Below are 25,323 nucleotides of genomic sequence, written 5' to 3'. Positions count from 1 at the left end.
AAGGTGTGTTCCAGGCGCAGCAAGCAGTATAAGAAACCCTATATATAAAAGTTTAACGAACATGTGAGGAATTTTTATTAAATTGTTCCCGAAGACATACACACGCGGAAAAAAGCTGACATTGGACCGTAACTGTGTTGTTGACATTGTATAAACATGAACCCGTGTTGCGAACCCTTGATGCAGAAGGAAATCCGTGTTACTTAACAAAAAAGTTATTTAAAGCGTAGGGGATTCTTCAAGCGCTTTTGCAAACAGATGGGTATAAAATATTCCACGTGATATTTTAAAAATGTAAACGCGTGAATTAACGCAAGCGAATATTAAATTATACGTTAATCCCAAATAAGACCACTTACAACAATAGACAGACAAATCTTCCAGTGTTTATCAGTTATTAGTATAATAGATACACATTTGCTTATGTTTACGGTACATACAAAATTAATTTAACTGACTGAACACTAACAAATAGAATATTATCTGTGGACTGAATATGTAGAAGCTTCTTTAAGGTAAGATAAATCTGTTAATAAACCTATCCAGAATCTAAGCTTGAAGTCAGGCATTCAAGAGGTAAACCTATAGTTAGATTTATCGACGTTTTTAGGTGACTTATTGGAATGGCACGTTCATTCGCATAAAAAGAAAAAAGTTATCAGACATCTTGAATTGTGAAGTTTTGGAGAAGACTTATCATGCAGAAAAATTTTGTAAGCTACAATGTGCTCAGGTTGTCGATGTGAGAATGAAATTATTGATTATTCTAGAATAGATGCGCATTCTTTGCTGTCATAGAAGTGCATGAAAATGGCTGCTCTGTGTTCCATACTTTTCCAAAGCTTAAAGAGCTAATAAATCAAATAGTTTTACCGTAAATGGGTTTTTGAGATAAACCCATTACTAACATAAAATTTAGGAAATCTAAGTTACTTTACATTGAGTTTTAGAGTAAAACAACTCAAACATTTTAATTGATGGCATGGAAATCGAACATGATGCGAGTAAGTTATAACTAGACTTCGGCGGTTTTAAGTGATTTACTCCCACCACTAGCCCGCAGAGGCGTGCTAGCGCATAGTGGACATCCTAGCGAGAGTTGTGCTAGGCATCAGTACTTCCTACTTCAGCAATTCGGCAGCTGCTGTTTGGCTTTTGATTGCTGTCAAGTCTTGCCTAGCAGTAATTTACCAACATATTGTAACGTTTATTTGGAGTTATACTTTTTAATTTTAAGTTAGAAACCATACTTGTTTTTTTTTGTTATTAGAATTTATTATTTAATTTGCATGAGACTTTAAGTTGTTATTTATCATTGAGAAGTTTTTGATTTTATTTTCTTACATACGTCAACAATGACCTCAACAAAAATGGATCGTTGGGCCATGGACTATGGAAATACCTTTTCATGGCTTGACGATGGTATTCCTCATTGCAATATACTCAAAAATATCAACTTGCTGAGAAGCAACCATTAAAACGGAGTTTTTGCAATGGTTTATGTCAGGCTTTTCCTGCTGCAAATAGTCCACTGAATAAACTACAAAATCCGGTTTTGAAACAATTTTTAGAAAAATATACAAATAGACATATACCACAAGAATATACCTTACGTAAGTATATAGAAGAACACATTATGCAAAAAATAAAAACAAGCATTGGTGACAATCATATTTGGATTTCCGCGGATGGAACGATCGACACGTTGGGACGCTGTGTTGCGAATGTGATTGTTGGAATATTACATCCAATAATACCGTATAAGCCATATGTAGTAATAGAATGCAATATATCGGATAAAGTGAATGCCGAAATTATATCATCTATAGTAGACGACTGCTTGAACTGTACTTATGACAACGCAGATGAAAAGTACAAAAAGGTTCTAGTATTTGTCAGTGATGCCGTCCCATAGGTGTATAAGCAAAGCCGGTTAATTATTAAAAGTCAAATTTACAAATATGTTGCACATCACCTGTTTTGCTCATGGACTACACCGCATTTGCGAATTTATTGGGGATAAATTCCATGATGTTGATCTATTGATTAGCACTAGAGTAGCGTTATACAAAAATATGTGTCCACATCTTCCTTTGCCCCCTGTACCTGTACCTGTTGGGGTACGTGGTTGCAGGCCGGGTTGTTTTATATCAACAATTTTGAGGCAATAAAAACTGTTATATTATATGTTATATTCTCAACAAAGCCGGTGTAAAGGAGCAGTTGAAATATATTGAAGCCCAGTTCAAAGATTTACCACACACCATGTAATTTTTTGAAACTCAAAACCTTCCTTCACGCGAAAGTATTGCCAAATTAAAACCATTATTAATCATTTATAAAGTCTTTCAGATGAAGCGGCTATAACAGAAAAATGGAGTATGATTATGCTTTCAGATAAAAAAAATATGTGAAAATTTGTATCACTATTTAGATTTATTATGCTCTTTTTGTTTGGTTGATGCAAGCCGTATTTGTTCTATTTAACTTTACTTTTAAATTTAGTCTCCTTACAAACAGATCTTAGAAACAACAGAAAAAATTCAAAATTATTACGGTTGATATTTTCAAAAATTCTGGAGTGTAGCTCCGACAAAATCTTTTATTTTGAAGTTACTTACTAGGCTTTAGTTACCACTGCGCTTACACAATTATGCAAGGTTGTGTTGTTAGTTTTAATCAATAATATCAATTTACTTACAGTTTGTAAATTCTGGAGGTTATTGTATTAACTATAAATTGTAATGCCTCAAAGGCGCACAACGGAAAAGCGAACAAAGCGTGCCGCGATTCAGTTATTCCGTATCAAGTAACATATGGGTCCAACCAGTTTGTTAAGCATTGTTTAACACATTTGTACCTGTGAACGATTTTCAACCTATTGGTTTCCTAACATTATTTCATTGTCTGCTTAGTTTCCTCACTTTTAAATTTCACATTTTTTTTAACATTTCATTTGACTTTGGTGAACATGATTTTATTTTTCACAAAACAACGTTGCACTCTTGTCTGCGAAATTATGTTGAAATTTCAATTTCAAAGAGTTCAGGGTGTCTACATTTTTATAAGCATTATACCTATCTCAAATTTATACTCTAGTAATTATAGTCTATTAAAAGTAGAAGTAAGTTTAATACAAATTGTATAGTTGGCTTGTAGTAGATAATAAATATTAGGTTTAATTGTAACTACACTGCTTCACAAAATTAACGTACCACTCATATTTTACTTTATTTTTTTCAAAATGAGAACACGGCGGTAAGTTGTGGTAGGTCAAGCAGATGTGAAAACAAGTATATTTCGTTCGTAGCTTTGATTTTTTTATGCAAGTCGTTTTTTTTTAAATGAGCAAAATTTATAACAAAAACGGTGTTGTTTATAAACTGTAAAAAATATTATAGTGTTTATCAGTAAATCATAATTCGATAATAATAATTAATTATAAATTTTATAATATACAAAGTCGTTCCAATTGAAGTTGAATGTGGCAATCTTTTCAATTTCAACCATTTAGAAATTTTTGGAAAATCACAATAACAATGTTGAATGTATTGTGCTGTTATTACGTCACGATGAAATAAGTTAGCAGATAGATGAAAGTTATGTAAATGAATATTTTTTCAGATCACATGAAACTCACTCATTACCAAAATTATTACGACATCGAAATGTATAGGTACTCACTTTGAATAGATACACAATATAACATTGCAAAATTTTTACAACTAAAATAGTAATAAGAACCTAGTGTACACCTCAAAATCGTATTTTTCAAATAAATACAATTATTTTTATGTACAAACTTTGTACTCGATGCGAAAAAAAAGGTTTTTTTTGACCTATGTTGTACGCTTGTTTAAGTTAAGCTTCTGTTTTCACAATTCACAGGAGCATACTGTAATTAAACATTGCAACATAAAATAATACAAAGTATCCCCTTATTTGTGACTGCTTTCGTTCGTTATTTATTAATAGTTTCTGTCTTTTTATTGTTGACAGTAATTATACTAAAGTTTTAACATTTCTTAAAAATATGTTTAGGTTATGTATTTTTTGATGACCAGTCTTCAGTCTATTACAACGAAGGTTATTGACGTATGTCAATAGCAAGATTGGTTTTTTATGTGAAAATATAATTAGTTATAAATTATAGGAGTATCTCTTTCTGGATTTAATTGTTGTAGTTTATTATACATTCAATTTTTAAGTCCATTTAGGTGCATGACTGTATGAAAGAACGATTTATACAGCATGTGCCAAACTATAGACATGTCAAAGTATCCTTTATTATGTAGTCATTTAAAGTCCGAAAAGCTGTAAAATGTTGAAAAAATTCCATCTCTTTTAGTTTTATGGCATTTGAGGATTTTTGTAGACTCAGTTTGGGAACATTTAATTCTACCTTAATAATACACACTAATGTATTATTATTCTTACGATTAGTCGGGCAGGTACTATACACTGGCCGGCCCAATCAACGGATCTCAATTCATTAGATTATTTCCCTTGGGGGCATACAAAACAATCGGTTTATATCACTGTTCCAGTAAGAAGAGAAACACGTTTGGAAAGAATCATAATGGCACAGTGACCTTTGAGATATTAAAATAAGTTCAGCCAAATAAAATTAGAAACATTCAACCAAATGGTCAAAACTTTAAAAATTTGCTCTAAAATTGTCTCTCGTTTTTTAAAAAAGCAAAAATTGACAAATTTTTTGACAATCACAACGATGATATCTGCTAACAATGATGATTTTTCATGTAAACTCAACAGCAAAACTATTTCTAAAAATGGATGAAACGGTACAATAAATAAGAGCAAATAAATGCAAAAATTTAATTGTCAAAATTTTACTTCAAAGATGATCAAAAGTGGTCTGTTTGGAGCCCTCTCTCTTGAAAACTAAAAGAGATGGGATTTTTTCAGCATTTTTCAACAACCTATAATAACCCAGAAATAATTTGAGGCGTTTGTTTTGCAACAAGCTGTATATACTCGTACATATTCTTAGCATTTATTTGAATTTCATTTGACATAAAAGTGCTGAAAATTGCTAATCATTTTAACAATAAGCACGTTAAACTTGACTTTCAGTGCACGAAGACATTTTCATCGATCTCCATATTTTCCTGCATTAAATAAACCCTGAAGCAGCTGGCATATGGAATTATCTATTTTACGATCACATGACTCCTAACCATAACAAGACCAGAAGCATTATTTTATGTCCTTTTACAGTATCTGTGCCACGAAAAGAATGCTGATTGCAATGCAAGGATTCGTTTAACTTTGTAAGTGGTAAATTAACGGACTTCAGAAATAACCCGCCTTTACAAATAATTATACGGCAAACAGCTCACGCTGCAAAAGCGTTTGAAGACAAACCTAACTTATTACTTGTCTAACTACACGAAGTTCCAACTTTAGTTTTATTATCTCAGCGGCTATTTAATAAAGCCCTGTAATCAAAGATAATTGTCACGCCTCTGCTGCAAACTTAAATTTACCAAGTGCAATTAACATGGGACGAAACAAGAAAAAAGTTCGCTGAAACCATATTACCAGTTTCCCGACACAAACATAAACCTCGTAACAGTCCCATGCTAGAATTTTAATTTTCAATTCTCGAGCAGCGCGTGCTAGATGAACAGCGATAACACCCAGATTACATCAACATCACCTCCAACACATGTTTCATAAGATTTATATTAGTTATAAAGTAGTTAAAAATATATAAATATGTTAAGGAGTAATCTACAGTTAGTAAAGCTAATTGACGTCGTCATTAATTCCTAAGTGACAGTTGCTAGACAGTTTCGAATAATAAATCGTTGAAGCAATCTATACAGTCAAGATCGAGTTTTACCGCTTTCGGTGTCATAGCCTCAACACCTATCTTCCAAAAGCGGCAAAACCCAACTACGATTAAATAGAATGGAAGCGGCACAACTTTCGTACTCACTTGAGCAAGTCAGTGGTAAGTTCTGGGCACATCCCACAGTTCGAAGTAGTCAGGCGGGTTCTGCTATTTGTACCTCGCCGGACCCAGCCATGGGCATCCAAACATCTGACAACCGGCGAGGACAACCATGAGAACGACAATGCAACCAATCACCGAGTAGAGGATGCACAAATGGACCAATGCGAACACGTAGAGCGTGCGGTGGCACCAGCGGTTGGGCTCGAAGAGACTGGGGCTGTAGTCAGGCCACTTAATCCGCAGAATCCAGTAGTTACCCAGGGCGAACCATATAATGAGAGTGACGGTGAGGGCGACTGAAGCCACTTTTGAACCTATAAACAAAACAGACAGTAAAAACTTTTGAATACGTGGAAATCATAACAAGGGGGATGATTGGAAATTAATTAAAAATCATAATTAGAGTTATTTCAAGTCAACAAAACAAAACATCTTGTGTACGCACTTGGTACCTTAAGAACGTATCTGAAATTTTATACAATTTTATTACAGTACCAGTTTTGGATGGTTAAATAAAGTAGATACTTATGAAAAAAAGATCTTAGTTAAATAGTATATTTTGGAAAGCTCTGTAAGACATTGTTGTTCCTTTTTCTTGTTTTTCCCCCGTTTGGTAGGCCGAAAGATCAATAAAAACACGATCAAGGAGATGCATGGATTTTTGAATGTTTGTCTTTGATTGTTGCATTTTCAACTCAAGCTTTCAGAGAAGGGTAATCTGACAAGATGAAAATTCTATCAAATATTCATGGTGTCTTTGATCGTGTTTTTTGTTGTTCTCTGGCTATAATGATAGAAAAAAATATGAATGTTACAAAAATTCAGGAGAGCATACCCAGCAATTAGTGTCTATTATAATCAGACACAGGAATACTGCAGGTAACCTTCAAGTGGCCCATAAGCTGGCCTCGTCACTAGATTTAGTGAGGGTTAAGTTGCAGCAAATAAGCCTACGTACGTTAACAATAATTGTTGTTCTCTCAAGATTTTCGTGAATAAAACGTTGCGTTTCACTAGTGTGCAGTGTGAAATTTGAAGGAAAAACTAACCCCTCTTTATGCAGTACAGTTAGGAACTTAACCGACGGAAGGTTCATGTGCACCACTGCACTGGCAGTGTGCCCGTGCTCACATCGATCCGATCCATATTATAATACATATCTCTAATATTAATGCATGGCTTTCAGAGGAATATGTGACAAAGACCAGTTCTTGTTCTATTATTTTTTTCCTGCCGGAAGCCTGTAATAATTGTAGAGCTGGGTTTTAATAATAAAAACTGGTTGCGTTTGTTAGCAATGTCCACCGTAACATTGTAATACTGTGCAAGCAAGACTTCGTGCACGATACGTACTCATGTGTGATTTTTATCATTTGAAGTGGATAATGAGTACATGATATGCATACACGAAAGAAAAAATTCCAGTGTCGAGAACTTTAATCGGTAAATTGTTGAATGAGAAATATCGCGTAGAATTGAAGCTAATGAGGACTGGCGTGTAAAATAGCGGGTGGCATATTTACGATGATACACCTTTAATAATAACTTGAAAACGATTTCCGATACGTGCATGCGGTGTTCACCAAATACCAGATGACTATTAATGATTGAGCAACTTTTTGTGTTGGCAGTACTGAATTATGCCAGTTCACAGTTGTCAGTTTTGACTAAGGTACTGCCTAAGTGTAAATATGTTACCAATCTGGCAAGAAAAAAACAGAAACAATAATAGTCACTAGGTATTTAAGGCTGCTCCGTACTGCATATCGTGAAGGGAAAAGACTTATCACTTTGTGTTTCAGGTAATTTCATCTCCTTTCAAAACATAGCAGAAAAATGTTTAGTCTAAAAAAGTAGGACAGTTATTAAAAACACTACAACAAGTGATAAAGAAACATTTAATTACAATTTATTCAGGAATAACTTCTAAATACTGTTATGAAGAGTGTAGGTATGTCCTCCGAAGAAAACGACGATATAACACCAACAGAGGTAAAGAAAGCAGTCATCAATACCAATTTGCGATAATTAAGCATTGCCCCTAAATACTATATAAACTCCTAGCCTATATTATATTCAGTGCTTTTTTGAGAGAAGATCGTCTAAATTGTTCCAACTACACAGGCGTAAGTCATAAATTCAGTACGATGCATATATAGAAAAGTATTACAAAATACGATAAAGGCAGACAAAATGGACAATGAAGAAAACAATGCATTTAGAGCGGATCGTTTATGTATGGATAGTAATTTCATTCTTAGATTGGTAGTCGAGAAACAATTGGCGTATAATTTGGAAACATATGTAGCACTTATTAACCTTTGGGAAAGCTTTCGATAGCGCTCCCTAGAACAGTTATGTCCGATTGTAAAAAGCAATAAGTAACGGAAATCTATATTAGAGCCAGTGGCAGCTTGTCTGTGAGGTCATTGGGAGAATATTAAGTTTTTATTGCATATTACTGCACTTATCATTTGATAATTTATTTTTGATATACAAGTGTTTTAGCTCAATCCGGGAGTGGGTTACACCCACGTCCAAGAGCGATATGTAGAAACTCGACAAAAAGGACGAGGTTCCGTGTGATCGGATATCAGATTTGTCCCTGCAGTCGCTTATCGCAGTCATAAAACATGTGGAAACCGCATTTGCGTACGACAGAGAGAGTCTTAACGGGATTCAACATATTAGACATGTAGCTACATTTGCTCCTATAACAACAGAGTCGACAAGCAAGACCGTCGGCGCTTCCGATTTCTTATCACTAACTGACTAATTACGAATTATTCTTAACTCTGAAAAGAATCAAAACATTTTTGCGTAATACAGTAGTGGAATCGTTACTAAGTTCTCTAGCAATATTGAGTACTGGAATATCTTGTAAGACCTGTTTAATTTTAACGAAAAAATTACTAACTATTTTTCCAATCAAAAACATGGGCGAATTGATCTTACATGCAGGGAAATGTAATTAACAAATGTGTATTACTCGTACATTTACATAAAGGTTTTTTGGAAGAATAAACGTTTTTAGTCCGATGTGACTCCCCAGTTGTTCTAAATGATTCTATTACTTCTTTCCTGAGGCGTATAATAATTATGGGTTTAGAAGTAAAAAATCAAACATTCTAATAGAGAGGAATTTTATACGTTCTTTACCGATGGTGACAGCAAATATTTAATGATAAAGGTAAGCCCATTATGCTAGTACTTTTTCCTACTGAACATTTTTGTTATTGTAGGTTGCATTAATTCTTGGAAATGCGGGAGTGTGCCAGCGAGTTGAATTAACGAATATGCTTGTGGATCATATTGTTTCCTTAAACGATATTAATTTTCTTGATATTTATATGTTGCTCTTTGACCTCAGAATGTTGAAGTTAGTTGTTTCTTCGTAACGTACAAATCTGGTAAATGCTCTGTGCAACCCTTTGGAATAAACATGATAAGCAAAATTTCAACAAAAGTTGCAAAGTTTTTAGAGATTCCAAAGCCAAAAAGCTGTACAGGTCATTGCTTCAGAAGAAGCTTTGCTACATTGTTGGCAAACACTGCGGCAGATATGATTAGTCTTAAATGGCACTCAGGTTGGAAGTCGAGCACGATTGCAAAAAGCTATAGTGATGATTCTCTTCAAAACACGATTACCAGTGCTAACAGAATTCTTGGTTATGTCAATGAAGAGCCAAGTATATCTGGATCTGTAAGAGCACCTAATTTTGAGAAAACTGTAGATACTTGGGCATTGTTCTAAATGTCAATAACAAACAATTAGATAATAAAACTCTAGACAGTCAAGAAATTTCATATTCAGTTAATATCACTCTTTGTAATAATGTTATAATAAACATCTATAAAAAGTAAAATTTCAATTTGACGTTGCTGAAAACAAAAATTCTATGTATTGTGTCTTTTGCGAAAACAAAAACGCATTTCTTTGTAACGCTGCTTCTTTTAAATCGTTGCTAGAGTTATTTTAGGTAATATAGTCAGAAAATCGCATAGTTGTAGGAAAAAATACATGTCTATAAATATATTGTAAAAAGTACACATAGTTTAGTAATTTCTACAAAGACTCTGATTGTGACACAGTAGTTTTCGGGGATTTCAATGTTTCGTCATACAACAGTGATTCGGATAACAGATATACTGCTATATTAAATAATTTTGCAAGTTTTTCCAGTCTCTATCAACATAACACCGTTCTAAATTCCAATAGTATATCCTAGATTTAGTCTTCGCCAATATACCTTGCAGTGTAACCGAATCTCATTGCCCGATAGTGTCTGAAGACAAACATCATCCCATCCTTGATATTTCTTTCTCAACTTCAGATAATTCTTTTAAAAATTTTGAATTTTGTGGCTATATACAAAAAATTTAAACTTTAGTAAAGCTAATTTTGTACTTCTTTATAAACTCATTCTATCTACAAAATGGGATCATTTGTTTGAACTTCACAACGTTGACACCGCATGTGATATAAGAAATTCTTAATAAATTATTTGAGATTGCTGTTCCGAAATACAAGTGCAGTAAAAATAAACGTTCTTATCCCCCATGGTTTGATATGGAAATTATTAGTTGCCTACGTAGTAAAGCAACTTATCTTAAAAAATTCAAAAAGTATGGCACTAACCACTACCGTAACATGTTTAATCAATATCGCTCTAGATCTAAAACACTGATAGATAAGAGATTTCGCCTATACATTATTAATATGCATGCTACATTGTCAACTGATCCAAAGAAGTTTTGGAACTTCATACAACAAAAGAAGGGTCGCAGCCGAATTCCTGGAATTATGCACTACAAGGATACCACGCTACAAACACCATGATATTACATTGTGCATGATAATATTACAGCAGATATTGACCACGATATTACTGTGACTATATCAAATATCACGGAATGGGACTATTTGGCGCGGCCGACTTGGCGCGAGCCATTTTGGCGCAAAGCCAACTTGGCGCAGGGACACTTTGGCGCAAGCCATCTTGGGGCGAGCCATCTTGGCGCGAGTACGTCGGTACATAATATAAAAAATATTTCTTGTTCGTACTGTGGTTAGCACCCTGTTATTTATGCCAAATGTAGGCAACCAAATACACAGTTTCATTCGCACAAATTCCAACAACTAAATGATCCACTGAGCAAGAAGTTCCACGTTTAGGAGTATGTTTATAATATATAAAAATCGACATTACCCCTCCACGCGTTGGTGACTATAAAAATTAGGTTATGCTAACAACCGCTGCAATTTTTGTATATTTATATCTATTTTTCTTGGTGCCAGTTCATCCGCGCCAAGATGGCCCGCGCCAAGATGGCTTGCGCCAAAGTGTCTCTGCGCCAAAATGTCTCGCGCCAAGTCGGCCGCGCCAAGTTGGCCTCGCCAAGTTGGCCTCGCCAAGACGGCCGCGCCGAATTGTCCTACACCGCAAATATCACTAGTGATGAAGTTTATCAAGTACTTAAACGATCCAAGAACAGTTTTACATCTGGAGCAGATGGACTTCCAAGTTTTCTTTTAAGAGACTGTGCTACTGTACTGACTGAACCCTTAAGACATCTGTTTAATCTTGTTATTAGTAGCGAACAATTGCCATCAATTTGAAAAAAATCAGTTATATGCCCTGTCCTTAAAAAAGGAGATCTATCAAAGATAGAAAATTACCGTCCGATAGCGCTACTCTGCAACTTCCTGAAAGTTTTCGAGTCTATCTTACATAATAGAATATATACCTACAACCATCAAACATACCATCTCACCTGAACAACATAGCTTCATGCAAAATCGGTCCACGATAACAAACTTATTATGCGTTACTCAAGACCTTGCTGAGACGATTGATAACAATGGCAAGATGGATGTGATATATACTGACATGCAAAAGGCGTTTGATACAATTAATCATCAGCTGCTCCTTAAAAAAATGAGCCTTTTGGATTTTTCTGATTCATTATTAGCCCTAGTTCGATCATATTTAATGAATCGTCAGCATTGTGTGAGATATTGCAATTGTATGTCTAATTCATTCGTCCTAACGTCCGGAGTGCCGCAGGGTTCGAATCTTGGCTCTTTGTTGTTTCTAACATTTATCAATGATCTGCCGGCAAATGTGTCGTGCAACAAACTGTTGTTTGCTGATGACTTAAAGTTGTATCATAGAATTTACTCTGTTAATGATTGCCTAGCTCTACAACAGAATGCAAATGTTCTTTCTTTCTGGTGTCGGACAAATCTATTACAACTAAGCGAACCCAAATGTTACGTTATGTCATATACTAAGCAGAAATGTCCTATTATTTACCCCTATAAAATTAATGATTACACTATCAGTCGAACGGATTCCTTTAAGGACTTAGGTGTAATATTTGATAACCTACATTTATACCACATGTGAATGATGTAGTTGAAAGATCACTGAAGGCTTTAGGATTTATTCATCGTTCCTGTCAAGATTTCACCACGATTTAACCATTAATAATCTTATTTGTTGCTCTTGTGCGCTCTAAATTAAAATATGGCGTTTTAATATGGTCACCTTTATATAATCACTTGGAATCAGTGCAAAGACGCTTCCTAAAATTTATTTGCTATAAATTAGATGGAGTCTATCCGGAAAGAGGCATTAGTGAAATTAATTTGTTAACTAGATTCCTTCTTAATTCACTACGAGTACGCAGGTTAACGCAGAGTATTACTTTTTTATTTAAGCTCCTACATAACAAAATCGACTGTATTCATATAATTAGCAAAATTTGGTACTATGTTCCGAGAATTAATGCGCGATATAAAACCTGTTTTCATCTGGATACTTGTAGAACTAATGCACTAGCTAGATCGCCTATTTTTGTCATGTGTAATACATTTAATGGTATATTTCATTTGTGTGATATTAATTTTGATGACGTTAATGTTATAAAACAAAAAATTTTTGAGGTTTATGGAATTTAATTATTTTAGTTTATTTGTGTAAAAGGTAGGTTTTAATATGGGAATTAATACTAAGTTATTTTCTGTAATTGGGTGATAACTCTGATAACACCTGTAGACAATAAATATTATTATTATTATTAATATTATTATAACAACATATGGAAAAGAGTTCCCGGAAATTAATGAAAGAAATATGTCAAAAATAAAAGCTCATGAAATGACTAGTGATGTTACAGAAAAATGAGATTAGATAAAGTAAGAATCGACAATATATAAGAAAAAATAGGAATTCGATTAGACATCATAGGTACGATCAGAGCTGTTCAAAGTACTCAAAAAAAGTACTTGAAGTACCAAGTACAAAGTACTACTTGAAATAGTGTTCAAGTAAAGTACCAAGTACTTACTTTCAGCAAGAGTATTTCAAGTATCAAGTACTTTTCAGATGTACTTGAAGTACAAGCTAAGTACATTACTTCAAGTACTTACGAGTACTTGAAGTACTGGAGGGATACTTCAAGTACTTACAAAACTTGAAGTACTGAAAATGCTTCAAGTACTTTCTAATTATTTGAAATACTGTAGAACTAGATAACTTTTCCTGTTTTTTTAAAAAAGCTTAATATGTTTTAGAACTGAATTTTTTAATACTCGGAATTTAAGTATACAATAATACATATTTTGCCACATCAAAAAATTGCATAAGCATCAACTTAAATACACAATGGTAGGTCACTTATTAATAATACTATGTTATTTATAAACAATATTCTTTTGAAATACTTTTACATCTTTCTGTTGACACAATGCCTTCGACAAAATTAACGTCTATTTCTAATTTAAAATTTAAAATAAAATACATGACGGCGTTGTCTATGTATGTTTACTATTAATTTATAACAAAAACATCGGCGCTGTATGGTATTTTCTCAGGCTTCTGTTGCCTTTTTTTAATATTTTGAATTTTGGTTCACCACCAAAACGTTCTGATTTTTTAATAAAGTTGTGTTAAAAATATATGAATTTTATGAACCGGTTCCGTGTTTAAGTTTGTGGGTAGTTTACAGCACCCTTAATCATTACCCATTGTGAAAGTGCACAGGGCCGGATTTGTGAAACTGAAATTTTTCAGAAAAAAATTTTAAGAGCAGTGCGATACATATACATGCTCGTGGCATAATAGTATATTAAAGAACGAGTTTCATAAGGCAGATATTGAGGCACGAATCCAAGTTTATAGAACGAGCGGCGAAGCCGCGAGTTATATAAAGGATGAGTGCCTCAATGGCCTTATGAACGAGTTATTTATACTATTTTTTCTACCGCACACGTTTTTTGCCAAAATTTAATTGAAATTTGCATTTTTTTTAATCTGGGGACTTTTGTCGTGGTTGGTGATGGGTTGGTCTGACACTAACCACAAAATATTTGAGGTTCGAATTTTCACAACAACAATTGTAATTCGAATCAATTCGAGTTTTTGTAATTTAGAATTGGTTAAAATGTCTTGCGAAGAAGTTACGCGTCCGGAAACGTGGGAAATTTTAAGTTTAGATTTGCCACTGACATTCACCTGACATTTCTCGTCATTGCTACCAATCTTACCGCTCTAAATTACACCAGATCTATTAAAGAACGCCTTTCCGCTATTAACGAACTGCTGTGACGTCATTTGCGTGCGTTAATAGCTCTATTAGAAAACCAAAAAACGTGGGCGGTAGAAAAAAATGTTTAAGACACTATGTTGCATTTTCAAAAAAAATGTATGAATTTTTTAAATAAAAAATAAAATGCCTAAAACGAGAGTCCATTTTCAGCGAAAACTATAACTCATATATCAAGATGATCAAAGTAATTAGTCGTTTTTTACTTTTGCGGTTACCAAAAATGCTGAGAATTTTCTTGGAATGAATGCCCCATATTCCTGAATATATCTGTCTACCACTTACGTATTTTCTATTGTAAAAATTATTAAATTAACCTAAATACTACAGTGACTAAATAGTAAACACTAATCACTACAATGTTTGTCTAACTAAGTATGTAACTTTACACTGACAAATCACAAATAATAGGTTCGTAAGGCTGTTCCGTCCATTTATACAAAATTTTGTTCCTCTAATGCCACAATACTTTCAGAATTTTCCTTTACATTTTCGATTGGCTTATTTTTTATTTTTAACTGAAAACCCAAAGAAGATGGCATTAGTAACTGATAACTACAATGACTTCAGGGATTGCTTAACAACGGCTTTTGCGAAAATTCAGGTAAATAGTATGTACTAAATTTATTATTGTTAAAATATTTCGTAGGGGTGTATTTATCTAGGCAATTATACTAATAGCGAATTTCATTAACTTTGTATTTTTTTATAATGTGAATATGTATTTTGTTCCATTTCCGGAAGCGGCCACTGATCCTTTTGGGTCTCTTTACCTGTTATTGTAAATAGAAATGTAAATTCAGTACTTCTGTAACCGTCTTGTATTTAAACATCGAAACCGAACGCTGTCTATTATTTCGCACACAACAAAACAAAGGTCCTTCGAGCAATATCAAAGTACAATTCGGTACTCATCAAAACCATACAATCATGGTCGTATCAACTGGATTTCAAAAAACATTGGTACTACGAGCCGAGTTTCACAAAACATATTTCATTTTGAACAATATTGGGTTTATGTAATAAGCGATGCAATGTAATACGTAAAGTTGTTGTACGGTAATAAATAAAATCCGCACAGGAAAGATAAATGACAGTAATCAGTGTGACTTTTAAAATCATTGTTTTTCTGCATTACGTCTTTTTAAATTGTTGGTGTTCAAATAATTCATACAATTTAACAGATTATTTGAAACTGTAATGTGAGAAAATATAAGTAGTTAGTAATAACAAACTAAGTTTATATGGCTGAACCATGTATAAACAAAAAAAGAAAATTTGGTAAAAAACGAGTGTCTAACATGATAAAGAAAATTAAACTGCAAAATATTTAACATAAAATTGTGTTTAAATTCTACGAGGAAGAGGCGAATATGAAAGTCTGTACCTGCCATCAGCTATTGCTATTATAATAAAAGGGATAATCCCCTGCCGAGTTCTCCGCCCTGACCAGGCTTCTTACTGACAAATACACGGCGGGGTTAAGAAACTAATGAAAGAATAAATATCTTTTTGAACGAGTACTGAATCATTTCTCAAATATTTTCAAATCCGACCTTGTACTTTAGCAGGTACGTCAACAAACCCGATTCCCTTTGGGGTACCGGGAAGGTACTGAAAAACTACCCGCAAAGTTAAGTTCCAGATCAAAATACAAAAAAGACAAAATTCATATATTCACAACTTTACATCGCTGAAAATTTTACACAGATCTCCGACCCTTCTGCTGTCGTCATCCACTCTCAAATGACATATTTATGACATTAATTTTCTTACCTACCTATCTATCGGCATTATGCAAGTACCTGTGAAATGTACGTCATATTGTGGATAAGATATCCACAATCACAGATCAAAATATAACCTCACAGGAAACAAACACGATTTTACTATAAAAATACATCTAATCAAATAATTGAATTAATAACTTCAAGTATTTAACAGACCCTATTTTGAGATGTGAAAACTTCGTAAAATAGAGACTAAAGTATTTGAAATTTCCACTTTCATACTTCAAGTAATTCAAGAGTATTTAAAATACTGAGTGAAGTACTTGAAGTAAAGTACTTGGCAAAACAAGTACTAAACTCAAGTACATTTTAGAAATACTCCAAGTACCAAGTACCAAGTACCTAAATATAAAAGTACTTCAAGTAAAGTACTTGAAGTAAATAAAGTACTTGAAGTATTACTTCAAGTACTTTTACTTGAAGTACTGAACAGCTCTGGGTACGATTAAATCAAAACAGACTGAAATGGTGCGAGCGTGGAATTGGACCTGAACACAAAGAACGAAGAAAAGTAGACCGAAACAAACATAAAAGAGGAAGTTAACACATCTATCACAAGTAGGGCCCTCACTGACGACACAAAAGGCAACAAAAATTTTCAAAATAAAAACTTCATACAAGTTTTTAATTAAGTTCTTTTTTTACGTTTTTTCGTAAAAATTCAATTGGATAGTACTCTTGAAAATTGTTTTCAACGCCTCGCAAACAATGAACCAATTTGGTTTTGGAGCAAAGTTTTATTAACACAAAATTGCCAAGGTGTATATTTTCTGATAGTGTAGAATCAGATTAACTGGTTTCACTTGAAATCATTCTTTAAACCCATGAGAATTATCTGACCCTAGGTATTTCCCCTTTAGTTTTCTCTGTTTGTTTTTTTTTCTTATTCTGTGATCTAGTTCACATTTTTAGTGTATCAGTTAATATCATAGTCCAGAAGATAATTAAGTAAGAAGTGCTAACTCAACTCGTTGAAACACTTGCAAACTGTGGTGTTATGGTTATCAATTGTGTTTCTTCTCTGTGCTTGTTAGGCTTTGAATACAAATGTTTTTGAAGTGTCTCATTTTCTAAAGGTCGATTAATTACTAAAATCGTCAGAAAATCATCTTCTTCGTAAAAATATTTCCAGTTTCAGCAAAAGATTTATTATATGATTCAGCAATGTTGCAAATTGTGATCAGTTTTCCCGAATTACCTGCCTGTCATGAGATCGATACACGCTTGAATACGAGTTTTAGGGGGTCCATCGACCGATATATTTATGCAGCTGATAGAGGCTGGGAGGAGGAAAAGTGCCGATGCACTCCAGAGGCCTTGCAAGTTCAGTAATTTCAATCAAAATGTAGAAAAAATATAGGCTGATGGAATTCTGCTGATCTTAGCCTTAATAAAAGAAAATTCTTAAAATACTTTGCCCAATTTGCTTCAGTCCTTTTTCAGCGAAAACATTTGTGGTTTGTGAACCGTAGTTCAGGCGGTTTCATTACAGTTCCACATTTTACCTTATTGCATCTGGATCAGTTAGAATTGAGCAACATCATATTTGTTAAGAGTTGCTGATCTGCTTAAACTTTTAGTTTCTGAAGAACTACTTTTCATTCTTAAAACCATTTCTGATGAATGTCCACATTTAGAACCTTGCTATAATAATCTGTCAATGATTTAAGATCGATTGAGATGCAACGTAACGCATTTTGGAACACGTTCGTACATGACTGAGATTGTATCTTTTTGTTCCTTTGAAAATACTCATACATGGCTACATGTAATTGTAATACTGAGTATGATATATTATAATTTCTAGACACTTATTTTATTAATGAGCCACCTTTCACGTCCTCCACAGCGGATATAGAATTAGAGGAGATAGAATAATAAATTTCAACAAGACACAGTAAGGTGCTATTTTATTATCTTTTTAAGATAAACAGGGCAACAGAAATAGCCAATTCTCCGGTAAACATTAACTTCAGTTATGACAGTGAAGATATGCTATGACACAGTCTATCGAAGCGAATTTTCACGGACCGGAAACCAGGATGCGTACCGAGAAATTTGGGGGCGAATCCGCGACTGCCGCGCCGACGCGGCCGGAAACGAAGGAGTTGGCTTCTTGAAGTCTTTACAAGAGAGGAAGTGTCTCGCCCTTGTGTTATGGCTGCGTTGTAGCTGTGGAGGAGAAGGCGAATGTTTTTTTTCTTTGGAAGTGAAAACCGACCACCGTAAGTACCATTTTGGGTTTTCTGCCTGTCTATGTAAGGGTTTTGAACCGCTGCCCCTGAGCGAAAAACCACACCGCCGCCACCGTGTTTTCTCTGTCGACCACACGAAACCGAAACCGTTGAGCATGCGTCGTTTTCCGCTGCCGCGCTCCTCTCCCGGGTCGCCGCAGTTTCATTGTATTTCTGGTGCTCCCTGGCCGGAGAGGGAGCTGGCGCCCGAGCATCGCCACTCCCGACCGAAGGCGCCACCCAGGTGGCGTAAAGGTGACCGCATAAGCTTAGGTCGGCCAGACGCGTTTCTTTACAGCGGCACTAGTCAGGTCAGGGCTTGACACCGAGGCACACCACCCCACACGTTAACGGCGAAGTTCCGGACCATCACCGTCCGTCATTGGAATTTCCTCGCAAGAGTCATAAAGTAAGAGGGACACAGTTATACTGTTTGCTGTTTTGTTGCACACACTCTGGAATCGGAAATCTTAGAAGGACAAAAGATATATATACTTGGAATCAAATAGCATTTGCGATTATTATTCTACCCTCTCTAATTCTACTATAGCAAAACGCAAATGCTGTCTGCATTTTCTTTGTAAATTCTAAGCATATCTGCTCGTATCTTAAAATGGACTGCAAACGCAGGAGGAATGGTTCTTCAGCTAAACCTGCTATGCGGTGACCTACATTGCATTTCATGTTATGAGTATGACACATGAATTTAAACTCAATATCATAATCCATTGTCTTTAACATGTGTTCCTCGCTAACACTCTCCAGTCTTCATATTACAATTAAATAAAATATTTATTAGTCAAAAATAAGTGTGTTCATAAAAACTTCCTTTTACCTTAATCATCTTATACTGAAGATTCATAACAATAATTGGCACTTATTTTACAGAAGTTGTACTGCTTGCCATGAGTAAAACCAAACAACATATTCCTCCCGTCATCCATTCCTGACGATTTTTCCCTACAATAGAATTTGCAACAAATGGCAAACTATGTGTATTAATATTCACTAAAAAGTAAAAATCAATTGCTTCAATACACTGAAATTTCGGTAATTATGAAACATTTTCCACATCGCATTAAAAGTTCAATATGCGGAATGAATGCAGCAGAAAATTTAAATTGCGATTTCATGAACAATCAGCAACGAAACTTGTTTTTATTGTATTACAAAAGAGCGACGTAATGAATATTCTAAACCGTGATTCAGGGTATATTTTGCGATATAAATTGACATAATAATCCATTAGAATTATATCATGAAATTTTTGGTGGGATAAATAGACTAAGCATGATATGCATGTACGTGTTCTCATAAATTTACTAAATGTAACATCACCCTCGACGCTAATGTTTTGCTAAAATTACATATAAGAAAATTGGATGAACCGTTCCAGGGAAATCGATAAAATAAATAGAGTCATACATTTTTAAGACCTCAAGTGATATCCCATCTCACGGTGTATTTTTTATAAAACATCTTTTTGACAATTTCTTTAATCATCTCATAAAATTTCTAAACTTTGGTTAATGGCCTTTATTCGGTACATCAAATTCGTGTCATCATTTCAGTGAAGTTTTTAAATTAAACTACATTCCATAAAGTTAAAATCTCATATAACGGAAGATGTCATTATGCACATGCACGTGAATTTTTTTCCGTAATAATTCGATTGGTTTTCCAATGAACATGTTGTATCTAACAGAAGCATCTGTACTTTTTAATTATTGTACGAAAACTGCGTTTTATTCAGATGAGGTATATTTTAATTTATTTTTTGTCTTTTATTTAAATTTATACTTTATTTACGTTCACGTATATTAATTTCATCTAATTGCATTCAAATTAATATCTCTTTTCAAATTTCAGAAGTAATTTACTTTATTATTTCACACCTACTCCCGTCGTCCTTCTTCCTATGGTGGTCGAATCGAAACACTTTTTGTTTTAATAGAGGAAACTGGCTTTTATATTTTAACCTTTAAAAATTAGATTCAAGTGTAATTCACACTACAATATGATTTCTATTAATTACAGTGTCCTTTTTCGTTGTTTGTATATACAAATTAAACAGAATATATCCACATCCACATATATTACATATATAACATGAATATCTTATTGAAAATACTTATAACTTTAACTAAAACCGACCTTAATAAAAATAAGTATGTACCACATTTTCCCATATTCATAATATGCTTTGCAGAAGGTTGATTAAGTGATTACAAATACAAAACCAACAATAGTAATTTGGTAATTACACAATATTAACTAGCACCTTTTTCAGTAAAATTAACGGCGTAATCCCAAAAGAGAATGAAATAAATTTTATAGTAAAAAGCGCCATGAGAAGCGATATAACTTGTTATTCAGTTCCGAAAGAAGTTCTGTCTAAATATTTAACTTCACAAATTGTTAATAGGAAAGGCCGTATTTGAGAAGGCACTTCTTTTAGCACCAGCCAGTCGACTGAAAAATGATATGCGGATCTCGAAACCCACACCTAAAAATTTTCAATACGTGTCGCAACTGGGCTGATATCGCTGAAAATCTTCGTGGTGTAAAGTGACTAAATCTATTACTTTTAAAAGCGTGTAGCGGGACGGAAATGAAAAGAGAGGAGCTTAACGTATGTGCTAGACAAGGATAGTAGGAGAATAGTAATTTTTTAACCCATATTTGGTATCATCAAGTGTTCTCTCCATATTTTTTTTGGAGCTTAGATTTACAAAACAGGTTAAAAAAATATATGTAAAATAAAATAGTGTTCTACTTGCCAGTGCATACTATCAATTTAACATTGTTTTTTATGGAAATACAATCAGCGAAATGTGTTGTGGTTCTTACCGTAGTAGTGGCAACAAGGCGACATACGATGAACCACTACAAAGTTAAAAGGTCAGGATTTAAAAAAAAATCTTATTCAAATTATAAAATGCATGACACGTGGTGGAGAACGATAAGCTGGAAGTAGCAAAAAATAAAAAAATATATCAGCGAATAAACTTTGCCTTTTTATGCTTAAAATTTAAATATCAGATTTTCAGTGATCGCGAGAATTTAAAGAGAGATATCCTAACAAAGATGTGTTAAATGTATTTATACTTATCATCCTATCAACAAATTGGAACTTATGACAAAATTTAGTGAAACGGGATAGGTGGCTAACAACAAAGATCACCGTCTATACGCCTAAATATTGCTAATGAAGTCAATCAAATCGGTACTAAGACAAGTAGTAATAGATCCCACTCTATCGATTTGGTAATTAAAAATATCCTTTTAAAGAGTGCTAAAACATACACAGTTTCATCCTTGGAAATTATAGTGTCATCGCGAACTTACCAGTGATTCAAAAATTTCTTACTTTCAAAAAGGCATTTTAGAGATATGAGTGACCTTTTTATTGAAATAGTCTGTGAGTAAGAGAAAACTGTGACAACTGGAATACTTATATTTTTGGAGAAGACACGCTCCAAAGTGTCAGAAGCTGAACATCAGGTATCTGAACAGGTATCTTTTGGGGCTAAAATTATTCGTGGTTCTTTAGTTATTCATGAAAATCTATACTGTGACATATATTTAAACACCTTCGAGAATCACATCCCAGGTAAATGGATAAGGCGACGAGGGTTGATAGAATGGCAGTCACCTAATCTTACACCCTAACTTTTTTCCTCGAGGGACATTGGAAGTCAATTATTAATCAAACTCCATCCGTTAGGTTCAATAATTTAAATTGGGTCAGAATTTTTAGAGAATGTTGAAAATTACACAAAAGTGTAACATTTTTACAATTTTTAAGAGACAGTCTGACGAAAACTGTGTACGATCATTTTTATACAATTTTAGAAATAAGTTTTCTGCGTAACATTAATAATAAGAATATGACTAGAAAAACGAAAAGATGAAAAATGTTTTAACGAATAATTTTGTATTTTTGAGAAGCTATGTTGTAAACTGGTTTGAAAAGATGGAACAATAGTTAAGAGAAAGTAAAAGCAATAAATTAATTGAAATTCAAATAAGAGGAAAAACGAAAGATTTATAGGGAACGGAAATTAGATGAAAAGTAAGACGACTAACGGGCGAATTATGGTTAACATCACAAAACACACATCAAAGACACGATACAAAGAGATCTTCGGCTTAAGAAGTGTTTATTCGCATTTAACGCGGCTGAAATAATTTTAGTTTTATGTGTACTTATTCCTCTAAAATAGTATATAGGCGGTCAATATCATGAATAAGTGGCGACACATTGTTGAGAAATCATAAAAAAAAATATTAAAAAAATCCCTGAAACAAAGTTTCCAAAATATGAAACTTGAAAGTTGAAAAAATAATTTCGGCATTCTGATACATTCGTGGATCGTAATCATGCAAATAACTATTATTCAATTATTAATAATTAAATATATAAACTATGTATTAAAAGAGGCAGCACATTAAAACGGATCAGATTTACGAAGTTAATTCTTCAACTTTGTAGTTTAATATTTTTTAAAGTTCGGTGCAGTGATTTTTGTTTCGAGTTCTTTAGTGCGTTCTCAACAACGTACCATTGAACTTATCCGCGATTTTTTATTACCCCCTGTCCAGTAATAAAAAGACACAAAGTTGTACAAAGTGTTTTCTCAGTGCGACTTTTTTTTAATTAAACATATCTTCTAGTCAGATAAATTCAGAAAGTGTTTTTTTTCATTTTTCCAATAATTATATATTAGATAAATATGGTACTTCCGAATATATAAAATTTTATTTTTTTATATGCCGTATATCTGTTTGAGTTTTAAGGTAGGTACCTTTAATAGCTAATTTTGGAACAGTGAAATTTTCAACATTTATTCTTTGGTAAATTATATCGAAGTATATATAATATTGTTACGTTGAACGCATGAATAAAATTGGCGTGGGTTAAACTCAGCAATTTATTTCTCGATAACTCAAATTTACTGAATAATCATCGTTTCCGACGGTGGCCCCTATTTAAACCTATACGTGCCTCTCGATGGATCCAGAACGCCGCTTCGAGAGTTTTCTGGGCCCATCATGACATCCGCTTCCCGGCTTCCTTTACCGAACGGCGCGTCGCCCAGCCGATGAGTCATACTATATAATAGAAGAAACACATACATACTAGAAGACCCATAGGTGTCGTACAGGGGCGGCGCGGCGTATGGATTTATTTCGTGACAATGTTCACCGCTTCAAAAATTTACAGTTTTTTTATATAAGTACTTTAGACGTTAAAGACTCGAGTCTAGTGTACCAACGAAAATTGTGGTCTCATGGCTTAGACTTTTCAATTCCTTCTCTTATCAACAATGCGTATATTATAGTCATATAACCCAAGATAAACCGGTCCTGTTTAGAAGACATAAATTTACTAAAAGCGGTATTATTCGTTAACAAAGGTGATGAAGGACTCAAAATCGTAAAACCATTTTAAAAATTATTCCTATTAATTTAACTAGCGACTGTTATTTTATTGAAGAACAATTCATTGCTGACACAGGATATACAAATGATTAGCTAAAAAAAGACAAATACATACAGAATTTGCAGAAACAGTACGATATTTCAAGGTGGCCAATTTTTCTTGCCGGTCAGTATGAGAAACCTACTTTCTCCAAATTTTAAATTTTATTCTATAAATGTACTCGTAATTCTCTAGATTATTTGCTTCACGTTTTTTTTTTATTCTACGCTTTCTTTCAATTTGTTTGACTATTTAGAGGTTTAGGGTTTAAAATTAGATTTTGTTTGTATAAAACAGACTCGTTTCGTTAAATATTTGTAATTTTTTTAATTTTTTGCTACTTTAAGGTGCCAACTATAGGAAAGATGGATTCTGTAAAAACAACGTGGAGGTTTGTTTTAATCGACAGTATATTTTCCAAGCACAGTCGTCCAAAGCACACGATTCATTAAACTTACTTCGCATGACAACAAATCTATAAAAATAAACCGCATAAAAAAAGCAGATAAGTTAAATTGTTTGTTAGCAAACCCTCTATAAACAAGTTAAGAAGCCTTTTTTTTGTATATGAAAATAGAAGCATTATCTCGTCTGAAAGGTTTTCATCTCAAAGTTTTAATTTTTTTGTCCACAACTTTTTGACGATTAATTTTGCTCCGAAAAGTTATTAAAAATAAAAGTGGTAGGAAAGTCTATGAACACAAATAGTCTTCACAAAATTTATGCCAGACTCGCCTCTACGGAGGTAAACATTGGTCGAAGGTTATCGTCAGAATTTACCTCGCCCCTGAGTCCTGAAGTACAATAAAACATACCTGCCTTGCAAACTTTATTTTTTCATGAGAACACACTTATAATAAGTTAAAATAAAGATATGTAGGTATAGGTACGTAATGTTAAAGTGAATGTAAGGAAGCGTGTTACGCGTATGTTTCAAATGAGTTTTTAAATTACAAAATTTTGTGATGACTTATCAGTATTTTTCAAGGACACATACTTATATCCATTTAGATACTTGAACACGTCAGTTCATTAAAATTTTCCCAAGTGAATTACACTTAAAATTTATATTGTGATATGCTACTTTGTCTATGGTTGAATAAGATGTCCATATCTTTTATCTCACTCATCAGGGTCATCACTCATCATCAAGAAGTCATACTTATAAAGTGAAGTTTTACAATTTGTCTTAGAACCTACACACATTCGATATTTTGATAA

At 33.6% G+C, this 25,323-nt stretch overlaps 1 protein-coding gene across 2 annotated transcripts in view; it reads right to left on the bottom strand.

Annotated features, from left to right (window-relative positions):
* Window positions 1–25,323, bottom strand: part of LOC135126863 (uncharacterized) — a 351,909-nt gene that overhangs the window by 108,116 nt on the left and 218,470 nt on the right. Inside the window, exon 8 of one of the 2 annotated variants that reach the window (XR_010280143.1) lies at window positions 5,966–6,297. Coding sequence is in view for 1 of the 2 variants with exons in the window: in XM_064053057.1 (XP_063909127.1) it covers window positions 6,029–6,297 (269 nt within the window). In the remaining variant the exon portion in view is untranslated. Of the gene's footprint in view, window positions 1–1,782; window positions 6,298–25,323 lie in introns of those variants that run through there. The other variant, XM_064053057.1, reaches the window with a different exon arrangement.

This window comes from Zophobas morio, unplaced genomic scaffold, assembly GCF_036711695.1.
Source record: "Zophobas morio isolate AGI-343-1 ecotype UQ-CSIRO unplaced genomic scaffold, CSIRO_AGI_Zmor_V1 ptg000011l, whole genome shotgun sequence".
Lineage (NCBI taxonomy): Eukaryota > Metazoa > Arthropoda > Insecta > Coleoptera > Tenebrionidae > Zophobas > Zophobas morio.
Note: the sequence above shows the minus strand (reverse complement) of the source record. Positions and strands in the feature narration are given on the sequence as shown.